The sequence below is a fragment of the Sus scrofa genome, chromosome 13 (genome assembly GCF_054392235.1).
Source record: "Sus scrofa isolate SSC_HxYL_T2T_F1_AM1 chromosome 13, Sscrofa_HxYL_maternal_Yorkshire_Landrace_v2.0, whole genome shotgun sequence".
Lineage (NCBI taxonomy): Eukaryota > Metazoa > Chordata > Mammalia > Artiodactyla > Suidae > Sus > Sus scrofa.
The window spans coordinates 224,145,702-224,171,266 of record NC_139395.1 but is presented as its reverse complement, the minus strand read 5'-3'; the positions used below and the strand labels follow the sequence as shown (position 1 = coordinate 224,171,266).

The window sequence follows — 25,565 nt, the reverse complement described above, 5'->3', positions numbered from 1 at the left end:
GCAAAGGAGCCAAGCACAGACGATGGGCAATGAGAGGTCTCGATAGACGGTGCTGGGAGACCAGAAAGCCCCAGATCGAAGAATGTCACGGACGCCGCCTGACACCACACCCGAAACCCGCTCAAAGTAGACCAAAGACCTGAATGTGAGACCGAGACCATGAAATTCCTGGAATAAAACAAAGGCTACGCTAAACACCCTGACATCCGTCTTCATGATGATTTTTTGGATTCGACCCCAAAAGCAAAAATAAGCAAGTGAGATTACATCACACTCAGAGCTTCCGCACAGCAATGAAAACCATCAGCAAACAAAAGGGAGCCTACTGAATGGGAGAAAATAGCTGCAATTAATGTGTCCAAGGGGCTGAGATCCAAAATGTATAAAGAACTCCTAAACGCAACAGCAAAAAACCCCAGACAACACAACTGAAAAGTGGACAGAGGACCGGAACAGACACTTTTCCAAAGCAGACAAAGAGCTAACGGGCACGTGAAAAGAGCCTCCGCATCTCTAATCATCAGTACCACGCAAATCACAACCACAGAGCGCTCTCGTCGCACACCTGTCGGAACGGCCATCGTCAAACGGTAGGTACTGGCGAGGATGTGGAGGGCGGGGACTCTTGTGCACTGTCGGCGGCAGAGTGAGTTGGTACAGCCGCCGTGGAAAACGGCACAGAGCTTCCTCCAAAAGGTTAAAAACAAAACCACCATGTGCTCTAGCAATTCCACTTCTAGGTATTTACTGGAAGAAAACAAAACACTAACCTGAAAAACTATGTGCACCTGTGTTATTTACAGGAACCAAGATCCCGAAGTGTCCGTTGATGGATGACTGGATGACGAAACTGGCGCGCGCGCGCGCACACACACACACACACACACATGCGCACACACATACCGGATCATCAGCCATAAAGGACAGGAAATCTCGCCACCTGCAACAACGCGGACGGCCCCTGGGCACTGCGCTAAGCGAGGCAAGTCAGACGGAGAAGACAAGCACCATGCGATTTCTTACACGCGGAATCTACAAACCAGCCAAAACCCACGCAGAGAACAGACTGGTGGTCGCCACGGCGATGGGCGGGGGTGGGAGGAATGGATGAAGGTGGTCAAAGGGTAGAGACCCTCAGTTACCAGAAGAGCAAGACGTCCCGGGGAAGGAGCAGCTGAATTCTAGCGTGAGGAGGCCGAGGCGCACGCGGGCAGTGAGACAGCGGAGGTGAGACGGCTGCGGGTCGGCCTCACAGCGGGAGCTGGGGGACGGGAGCAACGCCTCCAGCCTCGCTGCACATTTTGGAATTTTCTTTTCCTTTTTCTTTTCTTTTTTTTTTTTTTTTGCCTTTTAGGGCCACACCTGCGGCATTTGGAGGTGCCCAGGCTAGGGGTCGATTCGGAGCTTGGCTGCTGGCCTACACTACAGCTCACAGCAACGCGGGATCTGAGCCATGTCTTCGACCGACACCACAGTTCATGGCAACGCCAGATCCTTAACCCCCTGAGCGAGGCCAGGGATCGAACCTGTGTCCTCACAGATGCTAGTCGGGTTTGTTTCCTCTGAGCCACAATGGGAACTCCACATTTGGAATTTTCAAAGCACAATGGTGGAAACACTGGTACAGAGGCGTCCAGGTCCCACTGCTCGCCCTGGGAGCCGGCCCACGGGATCTGAGTGGGATTTTCACTCCACGTCACTCCCGCCGGGGGCTGCAGCCCAGGCACCCTGGTGCGTCGTCACCCCCACCACGCTGATCGGCGCCTGCCCACCTGCAGCACGCGGCTCATCCACTGGAAGCTGTCCTCCTCCGAGGCGTCGGGCCGCTGCTCGGCCACCAGCACGATCCGGTCATCATGCAGCACCGTCACCGAGAAGACTGCGATCCTGGGGACGCAAGGGACAAGATGACCACCCGGAAGGGGAGGCGGGGGGGAGCTGCAGAGGGGCTGGAGCGAGGCGTCGACCCTGTGCCGCCTGTGGAGAATTTAAAAGGCACAGCCAGGAGCCTCCGCAACAGGGACCAAGACTCCCATTCCCAACACAGAGGACTTCCGCGCGGAGCCAGCAACCAGGCACGCGCTGCACGCGAGCATCTTCCCCTCCGCCACGTTAACCCACGAGGGGCCTCTCTTTGTGCAAAAAGCTTGACTCCGATCACACCGGTGACTGGTCATGGGCTTTCTCTCTTACGTGAAGAATTTCAACGTGGTCTCATTTTCTCTGTGTTGCTTTTCTTTCTCCTTCTAAGACAAGACGCTGTCTCTCCATCAGGCCTGTCCCGCAGGCCCATCTGCTGCCCTAGTTTCGGGCCGTTATGGACACACCTTCTCTCGTTTGTTCCTTTTGCTGATGTGCGCACAGCACGTACATGCAAGCACACGCGCACACGCACACACACTCTCTTTTATGCAACAAATTTTACGCAGTATTCAATCATTTCCTCACTTTCACACATCTTGTTTCTCGGAGTAGCTCATCTGAAAGTGTTTTCACAAAAACGGTCTTTGTGACAAAACTTCTGAACTTGAATATGCACAAGAATATTTTTTTTTACTGCAACTGCACAATGAAGTGACAATTTGGGAGAATAAAAAGTCTAGGGTAAGAGTTTCTCTGAAAAATTGACAAGCGTTCCTACGCCAGCCCCCTCTCGCACCAGCTGTTCTGCTGGGGAGGCTGAGGCCTTCTGGCCAGAGACCCCGCCCTGGGGACCCTCCTCAAGTGACAGAACTCCAGCCTTGGCTTCCAGACCCCCGCAGCCTGCATTCGGGGTGCCAGCCCTTCTCGCTCCGCTTCTCCCGACCCACCCACGACACGCTCTGTTACGGTGTTTTGCTGTTGCTAGTGCTCTCGCGAGGTTCGCTTCCAGCAGGGCTCGGCCCTGTGGGAGTGGGCAGGGGGTCTGCCCGAGCACCTCATGGGGGCGGGGCCTTCCCCCCCAGGTACGCGGGGGCGGACGGCCCCTCCCCCGTGCAGGCTGCACGCCCCACCAGGCCTGCCCCTTGGTTTCTCCTGGGGGCTACCCAGGCCCCACAGTCATCCTGACTGGAGGAAGGGTCGGCAGCCCACCCTGACGCCCCGACCCCAGAATTTCCTGATGACTCTTTATGGTCTATTCAGAGAAAGGGTCGCAGGCTCACAGGTATCCTAGATTGAGCAACAATTCCCTAGAGAAGAGTAAAATTAAGGAATGCGGTGGGCTGAAGGGACCCGCTGGAAGGGGCCTTGTTCTCCCAGACCAGTGCCTGGGGCCTCGGCTGGGGCCCCTCTCTTTGCTCAATGGAAATGGGAAGCAAGGGCTTGCCGGACATTCAGAAAAGGCAACGATTCCAGCCCAGAGGCAAGGTCTCTTAGCAGAACAAGGACTGGTGATGTCAGAGAAAGGGGCACTTGCCGCGCGCTGCCCGGCCTGCATCCTGAGGGCACGGGGCACTGCCCGGGCACCCCACGCCCTCGGGCACACCGTTCCCTCGGCGGTGCTGGGGCCCAGTCCCCGTGCCCGGTCCAGGCTGGGCCCCGCCCTCCAAAGGGCCACGCGTGCTCTGCGGACGGGAGGACACTGCCGAGGTCGTCCTCTTCCTTGTGCCGCTCCTCTGCCGAGAGGAACTTCGAGGTGCTGTGCACGCCCGTCCCCGGGCGCTCCCTCCGCAGCAGGAGACTTGAAAGTCAGGCGGAGGAGGGATCTAGGGGCACAGCCAGGGGACCCGCAGGGCATCACCTGCCTCTGTAGACAAACTTCATGGGCTCCACGGCCAGCGCGGTGGCCACAATGTCGTCTGCATTGTGTCTGCGGGCTCCCACCACCATCAGCCCGTCCAGCTTGCCCACGACGAACACCAGGTCGTCCTGCAGACACGGATGCGGGTCAGGGCCCAGGTCACAGGGTCAGGCCCTGGGGTCAGGCCCTGCCACAGGAAGCGGACGGTCCATGGAGACCAGGTCACTCACAGGCAGGTCGGGGGCCCGAGGCCACGGTGACCGGGGAGAACAAGGGGGGGCAAGGGGTCCTGAGCCTGGGCTGGAGCAGGGGTGAGGGGACATCCAGGGAAGGGGTCAGCACAGAAAGGCCAGATGTGGGTGACACCTGCACGGGACCGGACGCTTGGGGGCCGCAGACACAGCTCCCGGACTCGGCGCCACGGGCGCTCGGGGAGGAGGACACTGTGGGGGCGCTGCCCTGTGCCCGGCCGGCAGCCCCTCCCCTGAGCTGCGGGCCCATCTGCAGGCCTGGTCCTGGCAGCGGGACATACTCACCGGCCCGATGAAGCCCAGCAGCCCCGTCCTGGTGAAAGGCCTGTCGGAGACGGGCGCTCCCGCCACAGTGACCGGGACCGTCTGCAGGTGGGAGGACGATGGTCAGGTCGGGTCCTGGGGTCCCGTCGGGCCGGCAGGCGGGCGGCGGCGGGGTGCGCCTGCTCGGATGGGCTGTCCCTGCCTCCCTGGAGGGAAGAGGCTCCCCAGGCCAGAGTGCCTGCCTGCTGAGACCCCCCGAGGGGCTCCCCACCCCCGTGGGCTCTGCGGCCTGAGCTCCCCTCCCAGCCCTGCGCCTGGCTGGGCACAGTGGGTGCTCGCTGGGCCCCCTGGACTGCCCTCTCCCCCCGACCCTGCCACTGGCCCACCGGTGCTGTGGAACGTGGCCCCGACAGAGAGGTCGGGGCGCGGCACGCACCTCAAAGACGCTCTTGGTGATGCCGAGCAGGCCGTAGTAGGCCGCGGCGGCTGTGCTGGAGTTGACGCAGATCTCTCCCACCTCGTCCGTTTTACAGAGATATGGGGTCCCTTCCACCTTCACAACACACACGCTAGCTGAAAAGAGACGACACCTCGCCCGCTGCCAGAGAAGAGGCCGTGTCGCCGTCTGCAGGGCGGACGTGTCTTCTTCTAGGAGGGCGCGTCCCTCCAGCCACAGGCCTGTGCGTCCAGCTCGGTACATGGAGGTGACACAAAGCGCCTCCAGTGACGCAGACTCGGGCCTCCTCCTCTGGAGCCCACGGGCGGTGCCGCCACCTCACACCTTTGCCTGGGACGCTGCCCTCCACTCGGGGGCCTGACAGACCCCACCCAGCACGGGTCCTTCCCGTGGCCCCTCCCAAGGCCCCCAGACCCTCTTCTGGCCTTGCCACGCAGCATCCTTACTGACACGGCTGCCTGCGCCCCACCCCTCGCTCTGGGGACCTTGCCTGTCTGGTCACTACAGCCCTAACTGCCCGCGTGCCACAGAGCAGGTGTCCAGAAAGGCTTCTGCTAGAGCAACACACCCACAACGTGCCATGTCCCTAAATGGAACTCAGCCATCCAGGCACGAACTGAACAACCCTGCAGGCCTGCGCACTCTCCTTCTTTTGCTTCTTCTGGAGGATTTCCTACGTGACTCTTTCCCCAAAAGACAGAGCAACAAGGATGAGGGAGGGGCAATTGGTCAGTTATTTCTATTGGTTCACATCTCCCGGGGAGTAGGTACACACACGCGCACACACTCAGGGGAGCAGGTACACCTCCCCCCCAGGGAGAGCAGGTACACACCCACGCGCACACACTCAGGGGAGCAGGTACACACACACACACACCCAGGGGAGCAGGTACACACACACACACACACACACACACCCGGGGGAGCAGGCACACCCCCCTCCAGGGAGAGCAGGTACACACCCACGCGCACACACACACAGGGGAGCAGGTACACACACACACACACACACCCGGGGGAGCAGGCACACCCCCCTCCAGGGAGAGCAGGTACACACCCACGCGCACACACACACAGGGGAGCAGGTACACACACACACACACACCCAGGGGAGTAGGTACACACACACACACTCAGGGGAGCAGGTACACACACACACACACACACACACACACAGGGGAGCAGGTACACACACACACACACACACCCCCACGCGCACACACACACAGGGAGAGCAGGTACACACACACACACACACACCCAGGGGAGCAGGTACACACACACACACACACACACCCGGGGGAGCAGGCACACCCCCCTCCAGGGAGAGCAGGTACACACCCACGCGCACATACACACAGGGGAGCAGGTACATCCCCCCCCGCCCGGGAGCATGGACACAGTAACCCTGGAGTTTCCATTAAAAGCAAAACGAGCACCGCTGTGAAAGTCCTTACACTCTCGATCAAAACAATCACCTGTTACAATATTTTCATCGTCTTTTTTTTTGGTCTTTTTAGGGCCTCACCTGTGGCATATGGAAGCTCCCGGGCTAGGGGTCAAATTGGAGCTACTGCTGCTGGCCTGCACCACAGCCACAGCCATGCGGGATCCTTAACCCACTGAGGGAGGCCAGGGATGGAACCTGTGTCCTCCTGGGTACTAATCAGGTTCGTTAACTGCTGAGCCACGATGGGAACTCCCTTCACCAAATCTTTTGACGAACCACTGGGCTTGCCTCGTGGTGACTACGAACCAGTGAGATCCCATTTGGTGTTCCTGCACTCCACAGGATGAGGACGCCTTGGTTTTGGCAGACTCGGGTGAAGGAGAGAGATTACGCTGAAAACTCGAAACTAGAAATAGCTGCGAAGGCCCAGCCTTGTTCTAAGCTGGCCTCCAGCTGGCCGTGGCCCTCCCCTGGTTCCCACTTTGCCAGCGAGGGTGGCTCATCTCTGGGCACGTACGTGTGCCTGTGGGAAGCAGAGCTGCAGACACAGGGCCTGGGCCCTGGGAGCCCACAGACCCGGCAGCTCTGGGACTTGGTGACTAAGGCAGAAGTGGGGGACGGTCTCCAGAGGTCACCAGGCAGGTTAGACACTTGACGGGGACCCAGAAGAGCTGGCGTGAGAAGGAGGGAATCAGAGCAGTGGCGGCATCACCACGGCCAGGGCAGAACACGGCCAGGGCGCTCCCCCACTCGCTGCCTCAGGGCCTCCCGGGCCAGGCTTTGCTCATAACCCCCAGGAGACACTGCACAGGCGTCGCATGTGTGCACACGCCTGCGGGAGAGCTGCTGCGAAACGGCGCTGCCACCCGCTCACAGCTCATTCGCCTCCCAGCCCGGGGCCTCTCTGGAGCCCAGGGACCCTAGGAACCTCAGGCCATGCTGCCCACCTGGTGGTCATTCAAGTCTCGCCGAGCTAAGCCGAGCACCGGTCACTCGCAACCATCGAGGGGCACGGAGGGTTGCCCGCCTCGAAGCAGGAGAGGCATGAAGGCTGCCTGGCGTGCAGCGGGCTTCCAGAATGTGGGCTCTGCCACCCCCTCCCCAGCAGCGCAGAGCCAGACAGGGTCACAAGCCAAGTACACACCCCAGATTTTAGAGCAACTTGAAACTTGATACAAAGGAAGGCAAAAAACTGAAAAAATGTTACCAATTAAAATTCTAATGTACACAGGGAATCACTATAAGACGCCTGCTACTCGTGTGCTCCCAGAGCCTTTGCTGTCACTCGGTCACAGGACAAGACTCTCCCAGCCGGGACCTTACCTCCCGGCATCACCTGGCCGACGTCCTGAACCGTGAGGACCGAGAGCTTCTCTTCCGCGTCCACTCTGATCACCCCGTGGCTGAGGCCGCCCATCGACAGCACAGCTCTTCTTGGAGGGGGGCCTCCCAGGTCAGGCGGCCTGGGAACAAAACTGGATAAGCCGACAGAGACAGAGCCCACAGGGGAGGGGGGGACCAGAGCCCCTCGCCAGCAGGACGAGGCAGCGAAGTGCCGCTCTGCGCCAGGCTGCGGGGGCGCTGGCCACGGGACCGAGGCGGGGCAGTGGCGTCCCCACAGGTCTGCACCCCACCCCACCCCACCCATGCCTCTATGGGGGGCCTGGGGGCCCGTGACAACCACTTCCACCAGGCTGTCCTGGGACGCCTGCTGAGCCCCAGGCAGCAAGGGAGCAGAGCGACAAGGTGCTGGGCACCCAGCCAGGCACCCTGAGACCAGAGCGAGAGGCCCGGGCTGCACGCAGGAAGAACGGCTGGCAGCGGCCAGCCCTGTGCCAGCCCAGAGACCACGGGAAAGCAGTGGGAGAGGCAACCAGGGGACTGCTGCTCTTTGCAGCCACGAGTGGGAGCACTGTGTCTCGCAGCAGCAGCAGCACCGAGATGCTGAGAGACAAATGCGTGTCTTCTCCAGGGAGCAAAGCTCCTCTGCTGAGCACAAGCAACCGCCATGGGACAGGGAATGAAGAGCACCTCGTGGTCTGTGAAGGATAGAAACGCCACTTGTTGGTTGGTTGGTTCTTCTTGTTTTGGCCATGGCGTGTGGAAGGTCCTGGGCCAGGCACGGAGCCCAATCCGCAGCAGTGACCCAGGCCACGGCCGGGAGGAGGTCGGACCCCTAACCCACTGTGCCACAAGAGAACTCCAAGATGCCGTTTTTAATGCTAAGTACTATTAAAACTACAGGGTTACTTTTTACTACTTATAAATTCATGAACATAGCACAAGACTGCGACTGCGACTCCCCTTCCAGCAACAGCTGAGGGTGGACCATTAACGCAAAACCACCCTCAGCTACAAGCACACTGCCCTCTTTCCCAGGATGTGCCTGGGGGGCTGTGGACAGTGGCCCGGGTGAGCAGAGGGTTGATCTGGGCAGGAAAGTGAGCCGAGGGCACACCTGCGGGGCCCGGGGCACAGCGTGGGGTGCGGAAAGAGCACGAGGTGGTCTGTGAAGCCTCCCAACCTCGCTGTCCACCTTCAAGCAGATGAGCAGAGAAGGCGGCTGGGGCGCCTCTGGGAAGGTCAGCGTCCCGCAGGCACGGACCCCGTCCACGGTGGATGGGCACAGCGTGCCTGCCCGCCCCTCGGAGCAGGGCCAGCCCGGGTGGCAACGTTTACTCTAGGACACGAGGCCTTCCTGATTTAAGCAGCACTCAGAAAAACCAGCCCCCAAGTTGCAAGAACCCAGAGCCATTACTGCCCTCCTCCTGAAAAGCCAGCCCGTGTGGGACGTGCTGTCCAAGCGGCGAGCGAGCGGGGCGCCCAGGGCAGCCCTGGGCACCTGCCTGCTCGTGATCTCTGCCGCTCAGGAGCCAATCGACCTGCTGCCACCGGCAATTCAGCGGCTCCAGGAAGAATTCCAGTCTACACGACAGCGCGTGATCAGCTACCTGCGGATGGCCACGGTGAGTGCCTCCGGGGACGTGGCACAAGGACAGACGACCTCCGGCCTGAGCCCTCGGGACTGGAAGACATTGAGGAACGCGTCGCAGGAGGAGATGGACCCTGCAGGAGACGGTGGACACGGGAGGGAAGGGGACGGACGCACAGCTCCGGAGGACGCCAGGTGCCAAGCTGGAGGCTGCACCCGCCCCTCACAGTGAGCCCGGCCAGGTCTCCTTGGGGAGGGGGCAGCGCTTTCCACAGAAAACAGGATGCATTTTCACGTCACCAGCAAAGCAGCAGCCAATTTGCAAAGCAGCAGCCAATTTACGGTCCCCCACCCGCCAGTGCTGTAACTGAGACCTATCTCCCTACCAGCCCTGCCCGCCTGACACGAGCCCCGCCGCGTCTCCGCACAGGTCTGCCGTGGGGCGGGGGGGGGCGGGGGCTGGCGCACGTGAGCACCTCTCGCAGACGCGCCTCAGAGCTGTGCCTCTCCCGCAGGGGCAGCCTAGCTCTTGTCCTGCCTCTCTGCCAGTGTCACCCGGCCCATCTGAGGCACCAGGGTACGAAAATTCAGCTCCTAGGAGGCTGGGCGCTGCTGCCTACATCTGCCAGAACCCTGGGGCTGCACCTCAACCCGTAGCCCTCTGCCGCAGCGAGGCCCCAGGAAAGAAGGGGGCCAGGTCACGGGTCCCTGCACCCAGCCTCTGCTGGGCCCTGGGGGAACCAAGGGGCAAACAAGACAAACAGGTGGTTCAGTGCCACAGGGAAGTGATGGGCACACGGAGTGGCAGGAATCTGAGGTCGGTGGGGGCGGGGGTGGGTAGCCTGGAGAGGGGCTCCCTGGTGGCTTGGAGGCTGTGCTGGGGGCGCAGGTGCAGACGCAGAAAAGCCAGCAGCTCTGGGGTGCTCTGAAGCAGGACGCAGGGGCTCCGAGGGGCCGAGTGTGGGTGGAGGAACGAGAGGCCGTGGGTGCTGGAAGGCTCAGGGCACCAGAGGGCTGGGGGTGTCAGGGCCACACTGGACAGGGTCTGGATGAAGGCCAGCCTCTGGTCCAGGGCAGATGCATGGCGTGAACAGTGACTCACGGTGTTAAGCAGGGAGATAACGCCCGCCCCTGCCTCAAGGGTTCTGTGCTGCACAGAAAGCCCACCAAGGTCAACTGAGGGGGTCCCACAGACACCCTGAGCAGGCAGGCCCTGGACAACCAGCAGCTCCACTCAGACCCCAGGGGAGCCCGGGCGCCGAGGCCAGAGGACATGGGGTAGCAGGAACACGGAGTGGCCAAAAGGCCCAGTTGGGCTCAAGGCCGCAGGGCGGGAGCCCGGACAGGCTCTAGTCTGTACCTGCATTCTGGTCAGTGCCTAAGAAAGATGGCTCATTCAGGCCTGTCCCTTGTGTGGACTGTGTCAGAGCTGCTTTAAATGCAGAGTCCTAACGCGCCGAGACGCATCCGCGCGTCACCACGAGAGACCCCGCGTCCCAGGGCAGGAAGCGCATCCGGGTCAGCGTCCCAGCTCCACCAGGCCCCTGGCAGCTGGGCCTGCAGAGGCAGGTGCTGCTCTCCCAGCCCGTGACTGTGGGCACTCACAGGGGTTGGCTCCGTCAGCCACGATCAGCATGCGCAGGGAGCTGAGGCTGACATCCCGCTGTCCTCGCTGGGCCAGGAGAGACCAGTGCATGTCGCGGGACTTCACCAGCGCGGCCCGGGCTGCAGGGAAGCGGGTGGTGGCCGGGAGTCAGGGGCGCGGCGCCCCAGCGTCTTCCCCGCCAGCCTGTTCCGCCCAAAGTCAACCTGGGGGCCTGATGGGGACGCCGTCAACTCAGCTGCCTTCCTGGGAACCCTCTCCTGATCCCTCCACAGCTGCTTCCTGTGTCTCTGCTGCCCCACCCTGAGCTGCTGCCCCCACAGTCGCACGGGGGAGCCTCGGGGATGCAGGGGTGCGGGGAGGAGCCCAGGATGTGAACAGACAGGCTGGGCCTCAATCTTGACCGCGCCCTCGCTAGCCGGCAGCACTCACCAAATGCCCCCAGCCCCGCTGCCCCCAGGCCTCGCTTTTCCTCCATTAAACTGGATAAACAGAGACAGCTCCCAACACAGCCACAGGAGGGGACCCCTGTCCACACTTGGGAATGGGCACTGTTGTCAGCAGGTGAACAGGCCCACGTGGCACCCAGGAGAAGCTAGTGCGAATAAAGGCCCGGGCCAGCCGCAGGCAGGGGTTGGTAAGGGTGCCTCGGGCCCCGTCACAGGGGAGCCAGAACAGCGACTGGACCTGAGGGGTGGCCACGCTCAGGAAGCACCGAGGCGGACCACAGGGGGACCGTGGGTGGGCAGGGCCCCACGGGCAGCCCCGTCGCCCTGTGCCCTGAGCTGCTGTGCGTGAATACAGAGTTTTGTTACTGGTGGCCTGAAGAGCTGTAACTTCGAACAAAACCAGCTGAACTTTCTAGGCATGAGCACAGAGTATTTATGTGAGAGAATAAAAGCAGGCGCCTTCTGCCCTTGCGGAGAAGAGCTGTCCTCCTGAGGCCCCTCCAGCGCTGGCAGTCAGGCCCGGCCCGGTGTGTCGACCTCAGGCTGCCCTCCGGCCTCTGGCTTTGATTTCCTAATCCCCCAGGATGGCCTCAGACTGCCCGGCGAGGCGACTGAGCAGGATGCCCCCCTCACCTTTGTAGGCGCACACTTTCTGAATCCAGGACAGCGGGTTCACCTTCATCAGCGCGTACGGGACGCTGACCACGTGCATCCTGTTCATGACGCTCTGCAGAGAGACCGGCAGTGGGGCGGCCCCGCCGGGAAAGGCAGAGCGTGGGGTGCTGCTCACAGGACACCCCTCCCACCAGCCCCACCAGCAAAGCATAACCCCATCGCCTAAAAACAGGGGCTGGCGTTGCCCCCGGACACGAACACGGCAGAGCCTCCTTCCAACAATCAGGCGCACGACACTCACTGTCAACACTCCGTGCCACAGGCCAGCGTCCCTTTTGAAATCCAGCACATTCGTTAATGTTTCAGCTGAAAGTGGACAAAGACGGTTACACGGCTGACCCTCTCCACACTCAGGTGCGTGTTCAGAGAAAGCCTGAGACGGTCACATCCCTGACAGAAGAGTTTTAGGAAACACACACAGCGTCTCCAAATACCAGGCAGCGATTACCCGGCCACCCGGTTACCGACTCCGATCGCTGGAAACCCACCAGAGGACGGGGCAGACAACTGCACGTGAAATGAGAGAAGCGTGCCGGTCACTCACGTGAAGACGGGAGCTGCGAGCACCCCAGGGCCGCACCGGGCGAGCCCGCGTCCCGCCCGGGCCGCTCGCTCATCACCCCCCCACATCCCTGACTTCCCAGAGCGGAGGCCGTGCTCCCTGTGGCACCTCCCTCCGGAGGCCGCTCCTTCCCTCCTGCCCACTGTGTCTTCCAGAGGGTGTGAGGGGCGTTTCAGGGAGCGGGAGTGGACGCGGCCCCACGGCCGCTTTCTCAGCACAGCCCTGCACCGGAGCTGCAGCCATGCTCTGGCGGGGCCTCGCTCAGGCATCCCTCTAGGCAGAGGACAGCGCCCAGGGCTGCCGGGAGCACCAAAGAGGGAACCCCACGTGAGGAAGGGTCTGACCTGAGCGCCAGGAAGAGCTGCCACACGCTGAACAAGAATGCTGCACGGGCTGCCCTGCTGGCCAAGGAGCCCAAACTATAGGTGGCATATGCACGGTTAGCACGGGCTCCGAAGAAAAGGAAACCATGGGACCTGAGTTGGTAGACCTTTTAAAAACGTACGTAAGCCCTTGAACACAGCTGCAATCCTTTTGCTAAGGTCCACTGACGTCTTTGGCCTTCAGCTACTCCTTGCTTTTAAACACGTGTTCTAGACTTTGCACACACCATTCTACTGGCCTTCTGCTTTGGTTCTACTCCAGTATTTTAATGGAAAGAAGCAAAGTTCCCTACGTTACACATCTGATTTCGCACGGTAAGCGGGGAGCTGCCTGTGCGTGACCGAGAGATAAGCTATGACCACAAAGACCCCATGGGCACGTCCGTGTGTGTGACAGTGTAAGCCAAAGCCAGCCACAGAGAACACTGGACGGTGTGACCCGATAAGAAAATGCAACTGCCTCACAGCTTCAACTGCCCGCAGGGCGCAGGTGAACTGGTGGCCAATGGGTCTCATGCACCACCAAGTCAAATGCACATGCGTTTATCGTGAAAACCCCACCGACCAGGAGGTAGAGGCCCCGAGCATGCGAGCCGACAACCGGGAATAAGCAGATGCCACTCGGGGCTGGCCCCCCACGCAGGACAGCATCCAGGTGCCTCGGCACAGCTGGAGAGCCACCCACATGCCCTTACCTTCTGTGTAGCCGCACGCCTGGGTCAGAGCCTGGCACTGAGCCAGCAGGGATGCGTGGGACACAGCAACCCCCACCGTGCTGCCCTCTTTGCTGGTTTTATACTGAAAGAGTTCAAAAGCACAGGCTCATTAGGTGATGTTCCTGGGGGCTGTCTCTCTCTCATGCCCAGACCTGGCAGGGACTCCCTCCAGGAAGAGCTGGGTGGTGCTGAGGGCAAGAGTGCACAGCCCCCGGAGGCAGCGAGGTGAGAGCCGGCACACATGGGACCTGGAAGGATCTCAGTGCAACCTTATCGTTCTGGGGTGGACAGAGAGCACAGGAGCAGCCGTCGCCTGCGGTCTCAACGGCAGCAGCTATGCTCTCGGGGAAACAAGCCCTGAGCACAAGGCCCGTCGCAGCCTCGTCAGGAGGAGTCCTACCTCGATGTAGGCGGTCCCGGCCCCCACGTCCTGCGCTGATGGGTGCCAGTCTTTGGGGGGCTTAGTCAGGTGCTTCCCGTCGATCACCAGCCAAGTGAGGGGGGGCCAACCTGTAGGGCACAGACGGGACACGGCACGGCGAGGGTCAGAGGGCCCTACTCCCCGTGCCAGCACCTCTGGCCTCCATGCGGCACAAGCTGCTGACAGCTGAGCCGTCCCTGTCTCACTTCACCTTCGCGACTGCCGTGTGATGGCCGGCGGCTGCCAGGCCAGACGGCACGGGTCTAGACTCTGAACCAGGTGAGGAGAGAGTTTCACCCAGGCCTTAAAACAAGGTTGCTAAAGGGCCTTCCACCTCTGTCATGGTCACCAGCCGGGAGGGACACCTGAGGGCCCAGCTCGGCAGGGAACTCGGCCCACCTTTGAAGGTCGCCACTTCCCCGGTCTGGGCCTTGGGTAGGCCTTTCTGACAAGCGTCCGTGGTCAGGGCCAGGGCGACGCCACAGCTGCCCAGCAGAAACCCAATCTGCTGGCTGCCAGCGTCCTGCAGAAAACGGAGCGGGAGAGGCTGGCTCGCACGGAGCGGGGCTCTCTTTTCACACCTGAAAAACCTCTAGAGCAAATTCAGTCCTGTACACACTGGATTTTCATCCGCATCAAATCCAATTCTTTGAAAATTTAAAAGGTACTTTTTTTTGCCACGACAAAGTTCTGGGTAATGGGCCAACCTCTCAAAGTTTTTCCTGGCAAATGACATTTAGCAGCGTTTTAATAAACTCCAAAAATAACAGCAATGGAATTTGCATTTGACTCGTGTTTGACGTTTACAGGTGAATCTGGGGAGGGCTGGCCTTTAACAACCGTAATTATTTCCACACAGAATACGTCCCTCAGTAAAGTTTTATCATTTTCTTCTTGTAAGCTGGACGAACTCTAGTCCAAATCCTTGTTTTCAAAATCTGCTCATCATGCATTACCCTTTGGGAATATGCTGCTTGTTGTGGGGGGTTCTTGACTATTTCCTGCTGACAGCGCTCATGATAACAACTGCCTAAACAGTGGGATACAATAAAAACGGACTTTCTAAAACACACGCCATGTCCACTCCCTAAATGGTAAGGCTTGCAATGACCAGATTACTGCTATTTATGCCTGAGAGGTAGCCACTACCTAGGCCATCAGCCACCCCGCAGCAGTCACTGGTGAGCCACAGAGCAGCCTGCTGTCACGGACGCGGCAGAAACACGAGCGTTTCCACCTTGTGTGTTCGGAACCGCCGCTGGGAAGCGAGCTGCTCTGTAACGGTCTCCTCATCCCCCAGCAGTGACCCTTATTGATCAAGGCACGTTTAACAGGGTCTCAGCAAATCCGAACTTCTACTCATTGGAGGACAGCGTGCCTGTTTCCGTTGGGAAATTCCAGCGGTTCTCCAGCCCAGCAACACGGTCCAGTGTCCTCACCAGCGGACAATGCTGCGGTCAGCTGCTGCCTGAAGCCCCGGCCCACCTGTCCCCCGCCTCCTGATGGCGCCCAGGGTGAGGGGACGTGTCGGGTGCAGGGCGGACCCTGGCAGCCCTGCACCCCGAGTCGGGCTGCGGCCGCTACCTTTCTTGTTAGCGGCACCTCTATGGGGACAGGAACCAGCTCCGCCAGGAGACACCCGTAGAACGCGACTGTGAACATCACAGGGTCACTATTCGGAAACACCAGCGCCACCTACAAGAGTGCAGAGGAAAACGGTGAGATCCAGCCATCCGAGTACCTGCCGAGACGGGATTTAACTCAGGGTTAACTTTCGGTCCTTAAGTTCCCTCAACCATGTAACCATGTATCGTTTTAGGTTGACGTCTTTGCTCCACATGCAACAAAATAACGTTAAATTCCTGAGTCTAAAGGCGGGTCCAGCTGGGTCTGCCTGTGGGGTCTGGATCCAGCTCTGCCCCCGGAGCATCTGGGCGGCAGCAGCTCAGAGAAGGACATGATACCATCACCCACCATCTCCCCAAAGAAAAGATCCTGACATCAAAGTGAAATCGGACAGACCTTCACTCAAGCTGGCGCCTAACAGGGAAGGTGGTGGGCGCTGGACTCCGTAGTGAGACCGCCCCAGCTGCTCGCCCTCGGGTCTCCACGGGCCCTCCCTGCGCCCACCTGAGCACCACGCTGCCATGTTTAAATGACACACCAGGTTACATTTTCCTTTTATTTTTATCAGAAATGTTTAAAACACAGGTTCAAAATGACAAAAGGCACCCATGAAAAGTAACACCCCTTGTAACCTTTCCCCCTTTCCCAAGGCGACCACTTCCGAAACACCTTACATCCTGTGCCCCCCGCTCTCATCCTTTCAGTGGCCATGCCCACGCTGCCCTATCTGATGCCTGAAAGCGTCTGAACATGCACCTCACTTCCGGTGACTCTGGGTGAATGCCATTTCTCCCTTCTCTTCTCCCATCATCCCAACATCCGCTCCTGACATTAAACGCTATTCATGAAATGAGGTTTTGTGGGCTTGACACCTAAGTGGAAGGTCAGAACAGCCTCTGAGCAGACTGCTAACACAGGGCCTTCGAGGACACAGAACGTGGAGAGCTCAGAGCCTTCTGCCTGTCAAAAGACCAAATTTAATGTGTACCTGTATTCACTGTCCTTGACGTCTGGAAACCCAGCTTCCAAGAAATTTACTGAAAACGGCAAAGCTCTTTGAAAGCTGATGCTGATCGTGGCTGTCCCAGCTGAGGGCTGTGACCTTTCGCCCTGAGACTGGTCATTTTATAGCGCACACGTTTTTAGAGATGTGATAAAGAGTGTGCCTGTGTGTTTTATAACGGGTATCATCACAGGAGGATGCACTTGCTGCCCATGTCCGGTCACCAACTCACTGTGATCTTGTCGCTCTTTTATTTTGTTTTGTTTATTTTTTGGCTGCAGCTTGCAGCAGCTTGAGCTGAGACCTCAGTTCCTAGAGCTGCAGCACCGACAGTGCCGAATCCTAGCTGCTACATCGCAAGGGGACGCCTCTGTCAACCTTCTCATAATTAACCTGACTACATGGGTTCTAGTCCGCAAAGTATCTGAAAGTCTTCATCCTTGAAAGAGCTTTTTCAAGAGAAATAGATTAGTGATTCTTAGACCATTTTAAAGCACAACATAAGCAGGCGTTCCTACAGGTTTTCCCCTAAAGCACCAGGTACCCTCAGGTGTCATTCTTGTTCTGTTTCCATTTCTACAGCCAAGCACGCTCCCTTCTGGTGGTAACAGCACCCCTCTTTCAGGGGCTCCCTTCCTGCACACCTACCGGCCAGCTTGCCCTGAATGTTCCCTGGGTGTCAAAACCTGTCCTCAGCATTTCTGAATAACCAACCAGTCAGGTGAGCTGAGAGGCCTCCCCAGCTGCTGACTGCCTGCTGCTGGGGCCTCCGTCCCGGCCCCACCTGCTGCTCCTCGGCCCGGAGTTCTGGTCGCCCCCTGAAGGACCACTGCCTTGTCCTCTAGGAGCTTCCCAGGAAGAGTGCCCGGCGTCCAGAGCCCTGCACTGAAAAGGTCTGAGGAGGGCGACCTCGCCCTCGCGTGTGCTGAGCCTCTAGGAAGGGAGCCGTGGTCCCTGGGTGCTTCCACCCCCCCCCCCCAAACGAGCATCGTCCTTTCGTCTCCTTCCAACTCCCTGCCCTTCGGCTGTTCTCCTCCACACTGACGTTTCCCCCAAAGGTCTCCGGCTACTGGTTCACACCAGAGACGGAGGCCCTGGGCGCTGCCCACTCAGCTCCCCCGCGGGGTGATCTCGCCTCAGGCCACCCTCCCCCCGGGGAGTCCAGGGCCGAGTCTGTGGGTTCTCACCCTTTGGACCTCTTCCTGTAGGTGGGTCCGTCCAGCTTGGTGGACAGCAGTGCCGGCCTGCGGAACCTTGCTCTGCCTCTGGGCTCTCAGGCGCGCAGCAGCTGAGCCCTGGAAATGCGGTTTGGCCACCAAGGAACTGAGATGTTCCTCCCAGCTAATCTGGGTCAACGCAAACAGCCCGGGTGGCTACTGCTGGCCGTGCCAGGCGGGGCAGGCGAGGAGCCAGGCTGCTGGCCTCCTCGGTGCCCCATCCTGGCCGGTGGCCGAGAGGGAAGGAGATGACGGCAGCCACAGAATTTCACAGTCAGTCAACGTTTCCTCACCAAACGTAGGCTTTGGACACACAATGTATTACCACCCGACAGGAGTATTTTTATTAAGATCAACACACACGCCGTCAAAGAGAAAGGGAGGTGAGGAACCGGTTCACGGCCTGGGGAAGAATAAAGGGAAGGGCTGTTGTACAAACTCTTCCCCCTTTCACCGTGTTTTCACTGCTGACTCAACGCCTTGGCATCAATGCTTTAGGTCTAACTGAGCGAGGAGAGAACATGAAACGGACCTCTAGTCCCTGTTCTCACTGCAGCAAAGTTACCCTTGGTTACTTACTCTGTCTCCAGGTTTAAGCAGCCGCTCATTCTTACTAGTCAGTTTATTCAGTAGAGTATAAGCTAGTTTCAAACTCCGACTCCAAAGTTTGCCTAAAATAAAATAAAAATAGTAAGCAATGCCCAGCGTAAGACACTAGGAACTAACATTTTCATGTGGCGATCCTGCCATCACTCCTCTACGGCCGAAGATTCAGGTCGTTTATGCCCGGTGTGTATTTGGCACGATGCTGTGATGAACACAGTTTTCTCTTAAAAACAACTTACACATTTGTTGTTCTTAACAGAAAAACAAAACAGTGTTTTCTTGTAGAAAATTTAGAATATAGGAAAGCCAGCTGAAAAAGCATTGTTTCTATTACATGTACACACACACACACACACACATGTGTAACTTTCGAGGAACAGGGTCACGCCTCACCCTTTCTTCAGTCAACACTGCATTGCGAATGCATCTCGTGTCACTACATGCCGCGACTGTATCCCTCGGAAGGGTGGCGTCTAGGTCATCTAACCTTTATGACAGTTTTCAAGTGGGCACAGCTTCCTCCCCACTTTTCACTCAAAAGAAGACAGAGAGGTGCTTCGTAATCTGCTTCCAGGGGACGGGGCGGGGGGGGGAACGAGAACATCCAGACCCCAGGATCCGGCCCTCGGCTCCACGGAGTCCTGCCTCCACACCTCCCCTCCTGGAGGTGCCCAGCCCCCCACCAGAGGTGTCCAGAGATTCCCCAAAGTGCCCAGCCTCCCTGAAAGGTACCCAGCCCACCGGGGGGTGCCCAGCCCTGGCGGATGGTCCCCTGAGGAAGTGGACCGGCAGACACAGGAGAGTGAAGATCAGGGAGACGTCTGGGCAGCAGGTGGGCAGGGGCGCCACCCCCCCAGGAAGCAGCCCTCCCACCCACCCTGCACAGGGCACCAGGGAGAAGAGGCAGTGCCTTCACCTCACCCTCCTCACCCTGGGCAACAGGCAACACTTGCTGTAAATAACCCTAACCGGGGCAACACTGTGGGCGGGAGAAATAAATGAGAAGAAATGCTGAAGTCAGAACCCTGCTGCCTTTGCCTGTAGGAAAAGGTCAATTCATGCTGTTCATTTAAAAAATTAAAAATAATAAAAATACATGTGCCAGTTTCACAAAGGAAGACGATGTGAATAACTGGCACACATAAAGATTTCCAAACTGAATCCAGCTATCTATAAAAAGAATAATGCATCATGACCAAATTAGTTTTACCTCCGCAAAGCAGCGGTTTAACAGAAAATCAACAGAATTTGCCACATGAACAGAGTAAGGGTGAAAAAAGTAAGACAATTTATTATTCATGATTTTTAAAAACTCCTTCTCCGTGTGACTGTTAAAAGGCATCTTTACAAGTCCGGCAGGAGAGAGAGTAATTAATGGTCGATGCTGAAGCCCTTCCCTCCGGGAACAGACCCAAGGCAAGGACACTGCCTTTCACTCAGCGTTGCGGCCACGCAACCCGAGGAGCAGCAGGAAAGGCCAAACGATCAGAAGCAAACCTGTCCTTATGTGCAGATAACATGACTCTGTGTGTCACGACTCATAACCGAAAGGAGCAAGGCTATCAGACACAACACCAGCATGTGAACAACCATCTGATGGCTACAGCCCAGCAAGAAACAGTCAGCACACATAGTTAAGGATGCTCCTTACCACTAGATTTAAATAGATGAGCCCAAGACCTAAGAATGCACGTTACCAAAACCACACAAAGTCTCGCCCCGGAAAATTATAAAACATTACTGAGACTGAAAAAGATGTGAAGTAACAGGGGACCGCTACGTACGTTTGCTGGAAGGCACCGTAACGCAAACGTGCTAATTCTCCGTGCCCTGCCCGAGGCAGTGAAAACCAGGACCTCGACAGGTGTGTGCAGGGCGCCTGACAAGCTAACGGTAAAGCTGATGCCGAGACGCAGGGGTGAGAACAGCCGAGACGCCCCTGAAGAAGCAGCCCAGCTATGGATGTCAGGAGTGACAACACGGCTGCGCCGTCTGCAGAGCGTGGTGTTGGCAGAGGACAGGGTGCAAGTCAGCATGATGAAGAGAGTCCCAAACAGAGCCGCCCGCCTGTGGACAGCTCTGCTTCTGGCCCAAGTGGCACCACGGGAACAAGGACGGGACAGATGCTGTCTTCCTAGAGAAACTGACCCGGAGCCCAGGCCACAGGCCACACATGGTCACTGGAGTCTTCACAGAGGACACAGGAGGCAGGGGCCCCAGGAAGGGAGGAGGGAGGCCGCCCACAACAGGTGGCCCCTGCAGCAAAGGCCACCAACAAGACCTGGTATCCATAACACGAGAAATGCCCACAAATAACCCTGCATAAAAACGTGCAAAAGATCCAACAGCACTTACCATAAGAGAAAACCCAAGTGATTAAAAACAGAAAAAATCTTCACCTACTTCGTCATCAGGAAAGGGCAAACCGGCACCACAGTCAAGTGTGCTCCCCAGATTAGCTACATGAATAAGGCTGCCAAGGACAGGAGAAGGTGGGCTGACACACTCATCAGGGAGGCGTCAACTGGAAAGGCTGGGACCCGCCAACCAACCTGAGGACATCACAACCCCAGGCCTACCTGGAACCTCCCGCAAAAACGCACACTCACGTCCATGTACCCAGGAGCACTGTCCGTCACAATCAAAACTGGAAATGACCCGAAGTCCATCAGCCGTACAGCGGATACATGAATTCTGAATATTCACTCCTCAACAGAAATGAACGCACTACAACCACACACAATAACGTGGATAAATCTTAATAGCACGAAAGCAAGAGACTGCCTCCAAGCACAAGGGCAGCAGCGGCAGACCCGCACTCCCACCCAAAATGACTCAAAACTGGATAAAATGCAAAAAACCCATCTGTCGGAGGCAGCAAAGACAATGAGAGGAGTCAGGACTCCAGAGCAAGGCCTGGGGCGGGAAGCTGGCTTCTACAGCAGTTCCTACAAAAGCCCACCCGAGACAAGAACCCCACGGCCGCACGCCCGTCGAATGTCACTGCTGGAGCCGAAGAGGAATCTGCTGCGCCCTGGGGCCTGTGCAGCAGGCAGGAACCTCTGAAAAGCCAGGCAGAGCCAGAAGTGGCCACATGAGACAAAACCACGGTTTGGGACCCCAGGAAAGGGTCACACAGAATACATCAGTTTTAGAGAATCGGAAGAAAGGAAGACAGAAAACCTCCAAACCGAAGTGGACATGCCAGAGAACGCAAAACAGGAAGAAGCACCTCAAAGGCAGGTGGGACTCAGAAAAGGCGCTAACACGTGACGCGGTCGGAGCCCCAGAGGAGGGGAGAGACACGGGAAGAAGCACCATACCGAGAAATTACGGCTGTACATTTACCCAAACTGATGAAAGATACCACTCCGCAGGTGTGAGAAGCCCTGTGGACCTTCAGCAGGAAAATGACAAAGACTGCCACACCTCAGCACAGCAGAGGAAAACGGATGCCAGCCAAAGCCACAGCCAGTCAGGGGGCAAAAGACACATTATCCCCCAAGGGGCAGCAAGAGCCCGGCCTCGCACGACTCGAAGGCCATCACCAGGCCTCAGGGCGCTGACGGATCCGACCCCCTCAGAGAGGGAGACGCGGGCGGCCGCAGGCAGGAGCGGGAACAGCGGGAGCGCGCTGCGGCAGGAAAGACGACCCCGCAAAGCAGAGGAAAAGCAGCCCGACTCCTAACGGACGGCAAGAGGAGCCGCGTCGCCTGGGTGCAGGGGCCCAGACGCAAAATGCAAGACAAGGAGAGAAGGCGCCGCAGGCCAGGGTCTTCGGGAAGCAGACCCGAGGCAGATGAGGCACCCAAAGGGCCCCCGGGAGTCAACCCGCCCAGCGGACAGAGGAGAGCGGGACCGGGCGGGCTCCCGGGAAGGACGGCCGTGCTGAGCGGAAGGCGGGCCCGGCCTGACACCTCACTCGCCTCGGGTGGAGGCGGGTGGTGAACTGTGCGCCTCACAGTGAGCCCCCTTCTTAAAGGATTACAGTCATCTCTCTAATGAGCACATGCTGGCAAACAGAATCCAGACACGTATTTTGAAAATATCACAGCCGGAGTTCCCGCTGTGGCTCAGTGGTTAACGAATCCAACTAGGAACCATGAGGTTGCAGGTTCGATCCCTGGCCTCACTCTGTGGGTTAAGGATCTGGCGTTGCCCTGAGCGGTGATGTAGGCCACAGATGAGGCTCAGATTCCACATTGCTGTGGCTGTGGTGTAGGCCAGCAGCTGTAGCTCTGATTCGACCCCTAGCCTAGGAAACTCCATATGCTGCAGGTGCGGCCCCAAAAAGACAAAAAAAAAAAAAAAAAAAAATCATAGCCAAGTGAGATTTATTCCAGGAATGCAAGGGCTGCTTAACATTTGAAAATCAATCAATGTAATTCATCAAATTAGTTGTGGAGGGCAGAGAAACGATACAACCATCTTGATATAGCAGAAAAAGCTAATCCATGAAGAAACATTTTTTAGCAAACTAGGAATAGAAGAGAAATTCATTAACCTGACAAAGAACTTCGACCATAAAACTAGGCAAAAAGCTACAGCAAATAGTGAACATCAAGCTTCCCATGAAAGTGGGAGAAGGGTCCTGTTGCACTGGAGGCTCCAGCGCGTGCGGTGGGGCACGGAAAGCAAGTCCAAGGTGCAGCACTCGAAAGGCTGACACAGCAGCCCCGTGTGCCCAGGACACACCGACTCCCAACTAATAATCCAGAAAGGGCCACTGTTAACATGGCAGGAAGGCTAGACACAAAGTTGCTATTTAAAAACTCAGCTGCATTTACGTTTATAAGCAACAATGAGTAGAAGAAATGCATCCATTCCATCACCACAGGAATCCATCTAATGAAAGAACTCAAAAGTACAACACGTCACTGAGAGAAACTAAAGAAGGCCGTAAACGGGGGGAGTATTCCAGGGTCATGAGCTGGAAGATTCCATAATCCCCACAATGCTGACCCTCCTCAAGCCGAATGTGGGTTGAATGCAGTGCCAGTCAACACCCCTGCAGCACTTGCAGTGGACGAGCTGATTCTCAAGTTTCCGTGGAAATGCAAAGGGCCGAGAACAGTCAGGGAACCCCGGAGGGGCCATCGCAGAGCTGAGGAACTCACGTCCAGACACTGAGACGCGTAAAGCGCCAGGAGCTCAGGGGGGGTGGCAGACGGTGAAGCAGAGCAGAGCCAGAAGCGCATTCCACCTGACAGGTGACACCGCCACCCGAGGGCCCAAGGGCAGCCTTCCCCACAAACAACGGCGGGTCAACTGGACACTCCTCAGGGAGAAAGTGAGTGAACAAAACGGAACTGCAGATGGAACATAACGTGAAGTGTGAGAAGTAACACAAGTCTTCAGGAGAAAGGGCAGCAGAATATCTTTGTGACCTTAGGTTTTGCAAAGAGGTCCTAAACAGGACCAAAAGTACCCAAAAAAGGGAGAAAAAACACTTAGACATTAGAAAAGACTTCTTTATCTAAACCACAATTAAAAGTGGTAAAAGGCAGTGCAAAGGATGGAAGAAGGTATTTGCAAACCTGTATCTGACAAAGGGGTGTATCTGAAACAAGACATAAGAAAGCATCAGCAGCCGAACGGAAAAACGGCCACAGATTTGGGTCCGTCACAGAAGAAAGTATTCAAGTGGCCAATAAGCACAGGAGAAGCACCACAGCCACGGGGGACTGAAATGAGGGCAGGACTGGATCACAGCCACCCCCCCCCAACCCCTGGCATCAGGAGCTGGGAGGAGGTGCAGCATCTGCAGGAGTGAAAACAGCTTGGGGAGTTCCCGCTGTGGCACAACGGGCTAACGATCCGACTCGACTCTATGGAGCCATGGGTTTGATCCCTGGCCTGGCAGAGTGGGTTAAGGATCCGGCTCAAATTCAGTCCCTGGCCTAGGAACTTCCATATGCCACTAGTGTGGCTGAAAAAGGAAAAAACAAAAGAAAACAGATGAAAAGAAAAAACAAAAAAAAAAAAAACAGCTTGGCAGCACACCCTGAGGAAGAGGCTGCAACCCCTAGGCCCACAGCAACACAGACGCACCCACGTCCACCGGCAGACCACAGGAACGCTCCACGGCACACACGCAGCAGGCCCCCGGGGACATGGCCCAGACGTCCACCACCTCGGGGGGACCTCAGCTCTGGCGCAGTCTCAGGATGAAGTGAGGTCCGTCAATGAGAACGAGCGAACCACACCAGACGTGAGGGAGCCGCTCAGGCCACGCTCACGCCCCCAGCCAGCAGGGCCCCGGCCTGAGCTGGGGGGTGCGGAACTGGGCCCTGGCTGTGCCTCTGGGCCCAGGGCTCTGTGGAAACTCATTGAGCCAAATGTGCATGATTCGCATCATATAAAAATGTAAAATGGAACCAAAAGACGCCAAACACAAAAAATACATACTGCTTGCTGTCACCTGTATAAAGTTCAAAGTTAGACAAACTAAACTCTGCTCAGAAATGCACATACGGATGGGAGCTCTCAGAACCACCAGGGGGGAGTGGTCCCCGCTGCTGGACGGAAGGGCAGTGGTCCTGGGGGGTGCCGGGGGTGAGGCAAGTTTCTGTCCCCTGCCAGCTGTGTCCTGTTCTAGCAGGTGCATCCAGCTGCATGTCTGCACTGTGACACGTAGCATTTTACGGCTCAGCCGGAGCCTGACCGCTTTCTGCTGACACTTGCCGTAGGTGAGGGTGCAGGTGGCCTTCCCAGCAGTGTCCAGGGCGGTCAGGCACGGGGCTCTGGGCTGCGTGGTGCCCCACTGACGCAAGGCGGCCAGCAGTGACGGCGGCCAGGCAGTGCTCGCGGCCAGGGGCTCCCCCTTCAGCACTGCCATCTGGCTGCCCTCAGGCTTTGGCTGATTTGGATCTGGTTGCTGCACTACAAGCAAAAACAAAATGCAAACATCAGCATTTCACAGGACCAGGCATACATTCCATTGTTAAACATTCAATTTTTTACAATTTTACAATTTTCTCACAATTTTTTTCTTCAAAAATACCAACTATGAGACAGCCACCATCATTTGTTTAGACTTCCTTATCATAATAACAGTCACAGACCAAACGACCAAGGATGGAAAGAGATCTGGTCCTGGATCAAGATGAATCCTGTTGACAGGAGGCCCATACAAGGACCCCAGGCAAGGCAGTGTTGGCCAGGCTTTCACCTTGAACACCCGAGGAGTTCCCGCCATGACTCAGTGGTTAATGAGTCCGACTAGGAAC

General features: G+C 57.6%; 1 protein-coding gene across 50 annotated transcripts in view; it reads right to left on the bottom strand.

The window, feature by feature from the left end:
- The window catches only part of DIP2A (disco interacting protein 2 homolog A), a 103,781-nt gene that overhangs the window by 24,084 nt on the left and 54,132 nt on the right, over nt 1-25,565 (bottom strand). For 18 of the 50 annotated variants that reach the window (XM_084992421.1, XM_084992422.1, XM_084992424.1 and 15 more), the window contains 15 exons: nt 25,021-25,218; nt 18,310-18,401; nt 15,469-15,579; nt 14,284-14,407; nt 13,864-13,973; nt 13,443-13,545; nt 12,044-12,108; nt 11,761-11,854; nt 10,681-10,800; nt 9,095-9,209; nt 7,467-7,606; nt 4,673-4,809; nt 4,258-4,338; nt 3,722-3,849; nt 1,773-1,887 (listed from right to left, as the gene is read on the bottom strand). In XM_084992421.1, the coding sequence (XP_084848547.1) occupies nt 1,773-1,887; nt 3,722-3,849; nt 4,258-4,338; nt 4,673-4,809; nt 7,467-7,606; nt 9,095-9,209; nt 10,681-10,800; nt 11,761-11,854; nt 12,044-12,108; nt 13,443-13,545; nt 13,864-13,973; nt 14,284-14,407; nt 15,469-15,579; nt 18,310-18,401; nt 25,021-25,218 (1,733 nt within the window). Of the gene's footprint in view, nt 1-1,772; nt 1,888-3,721; nt 3,850-4,257; nt 4,339-4,672; nt 4,810-7,466; nt 8,183-9,094; nt 9,210-10,435; nt 10,801-11,760; nt 11,855-12,043; nt 12,109-13,442; nt 13,546-13,863; nt 13,974-14,283; nt 14,408-15,468; nt 15,580-18,309; nt 18,402-25,020; nt 25,219-25,565 lie in introns of all 50 variants that reach the window. The other 32 variants (XM_084992407.1, XM_084992408.1, XM_084992401.1 and 29 more) reach the window with 6 other exon arrangements.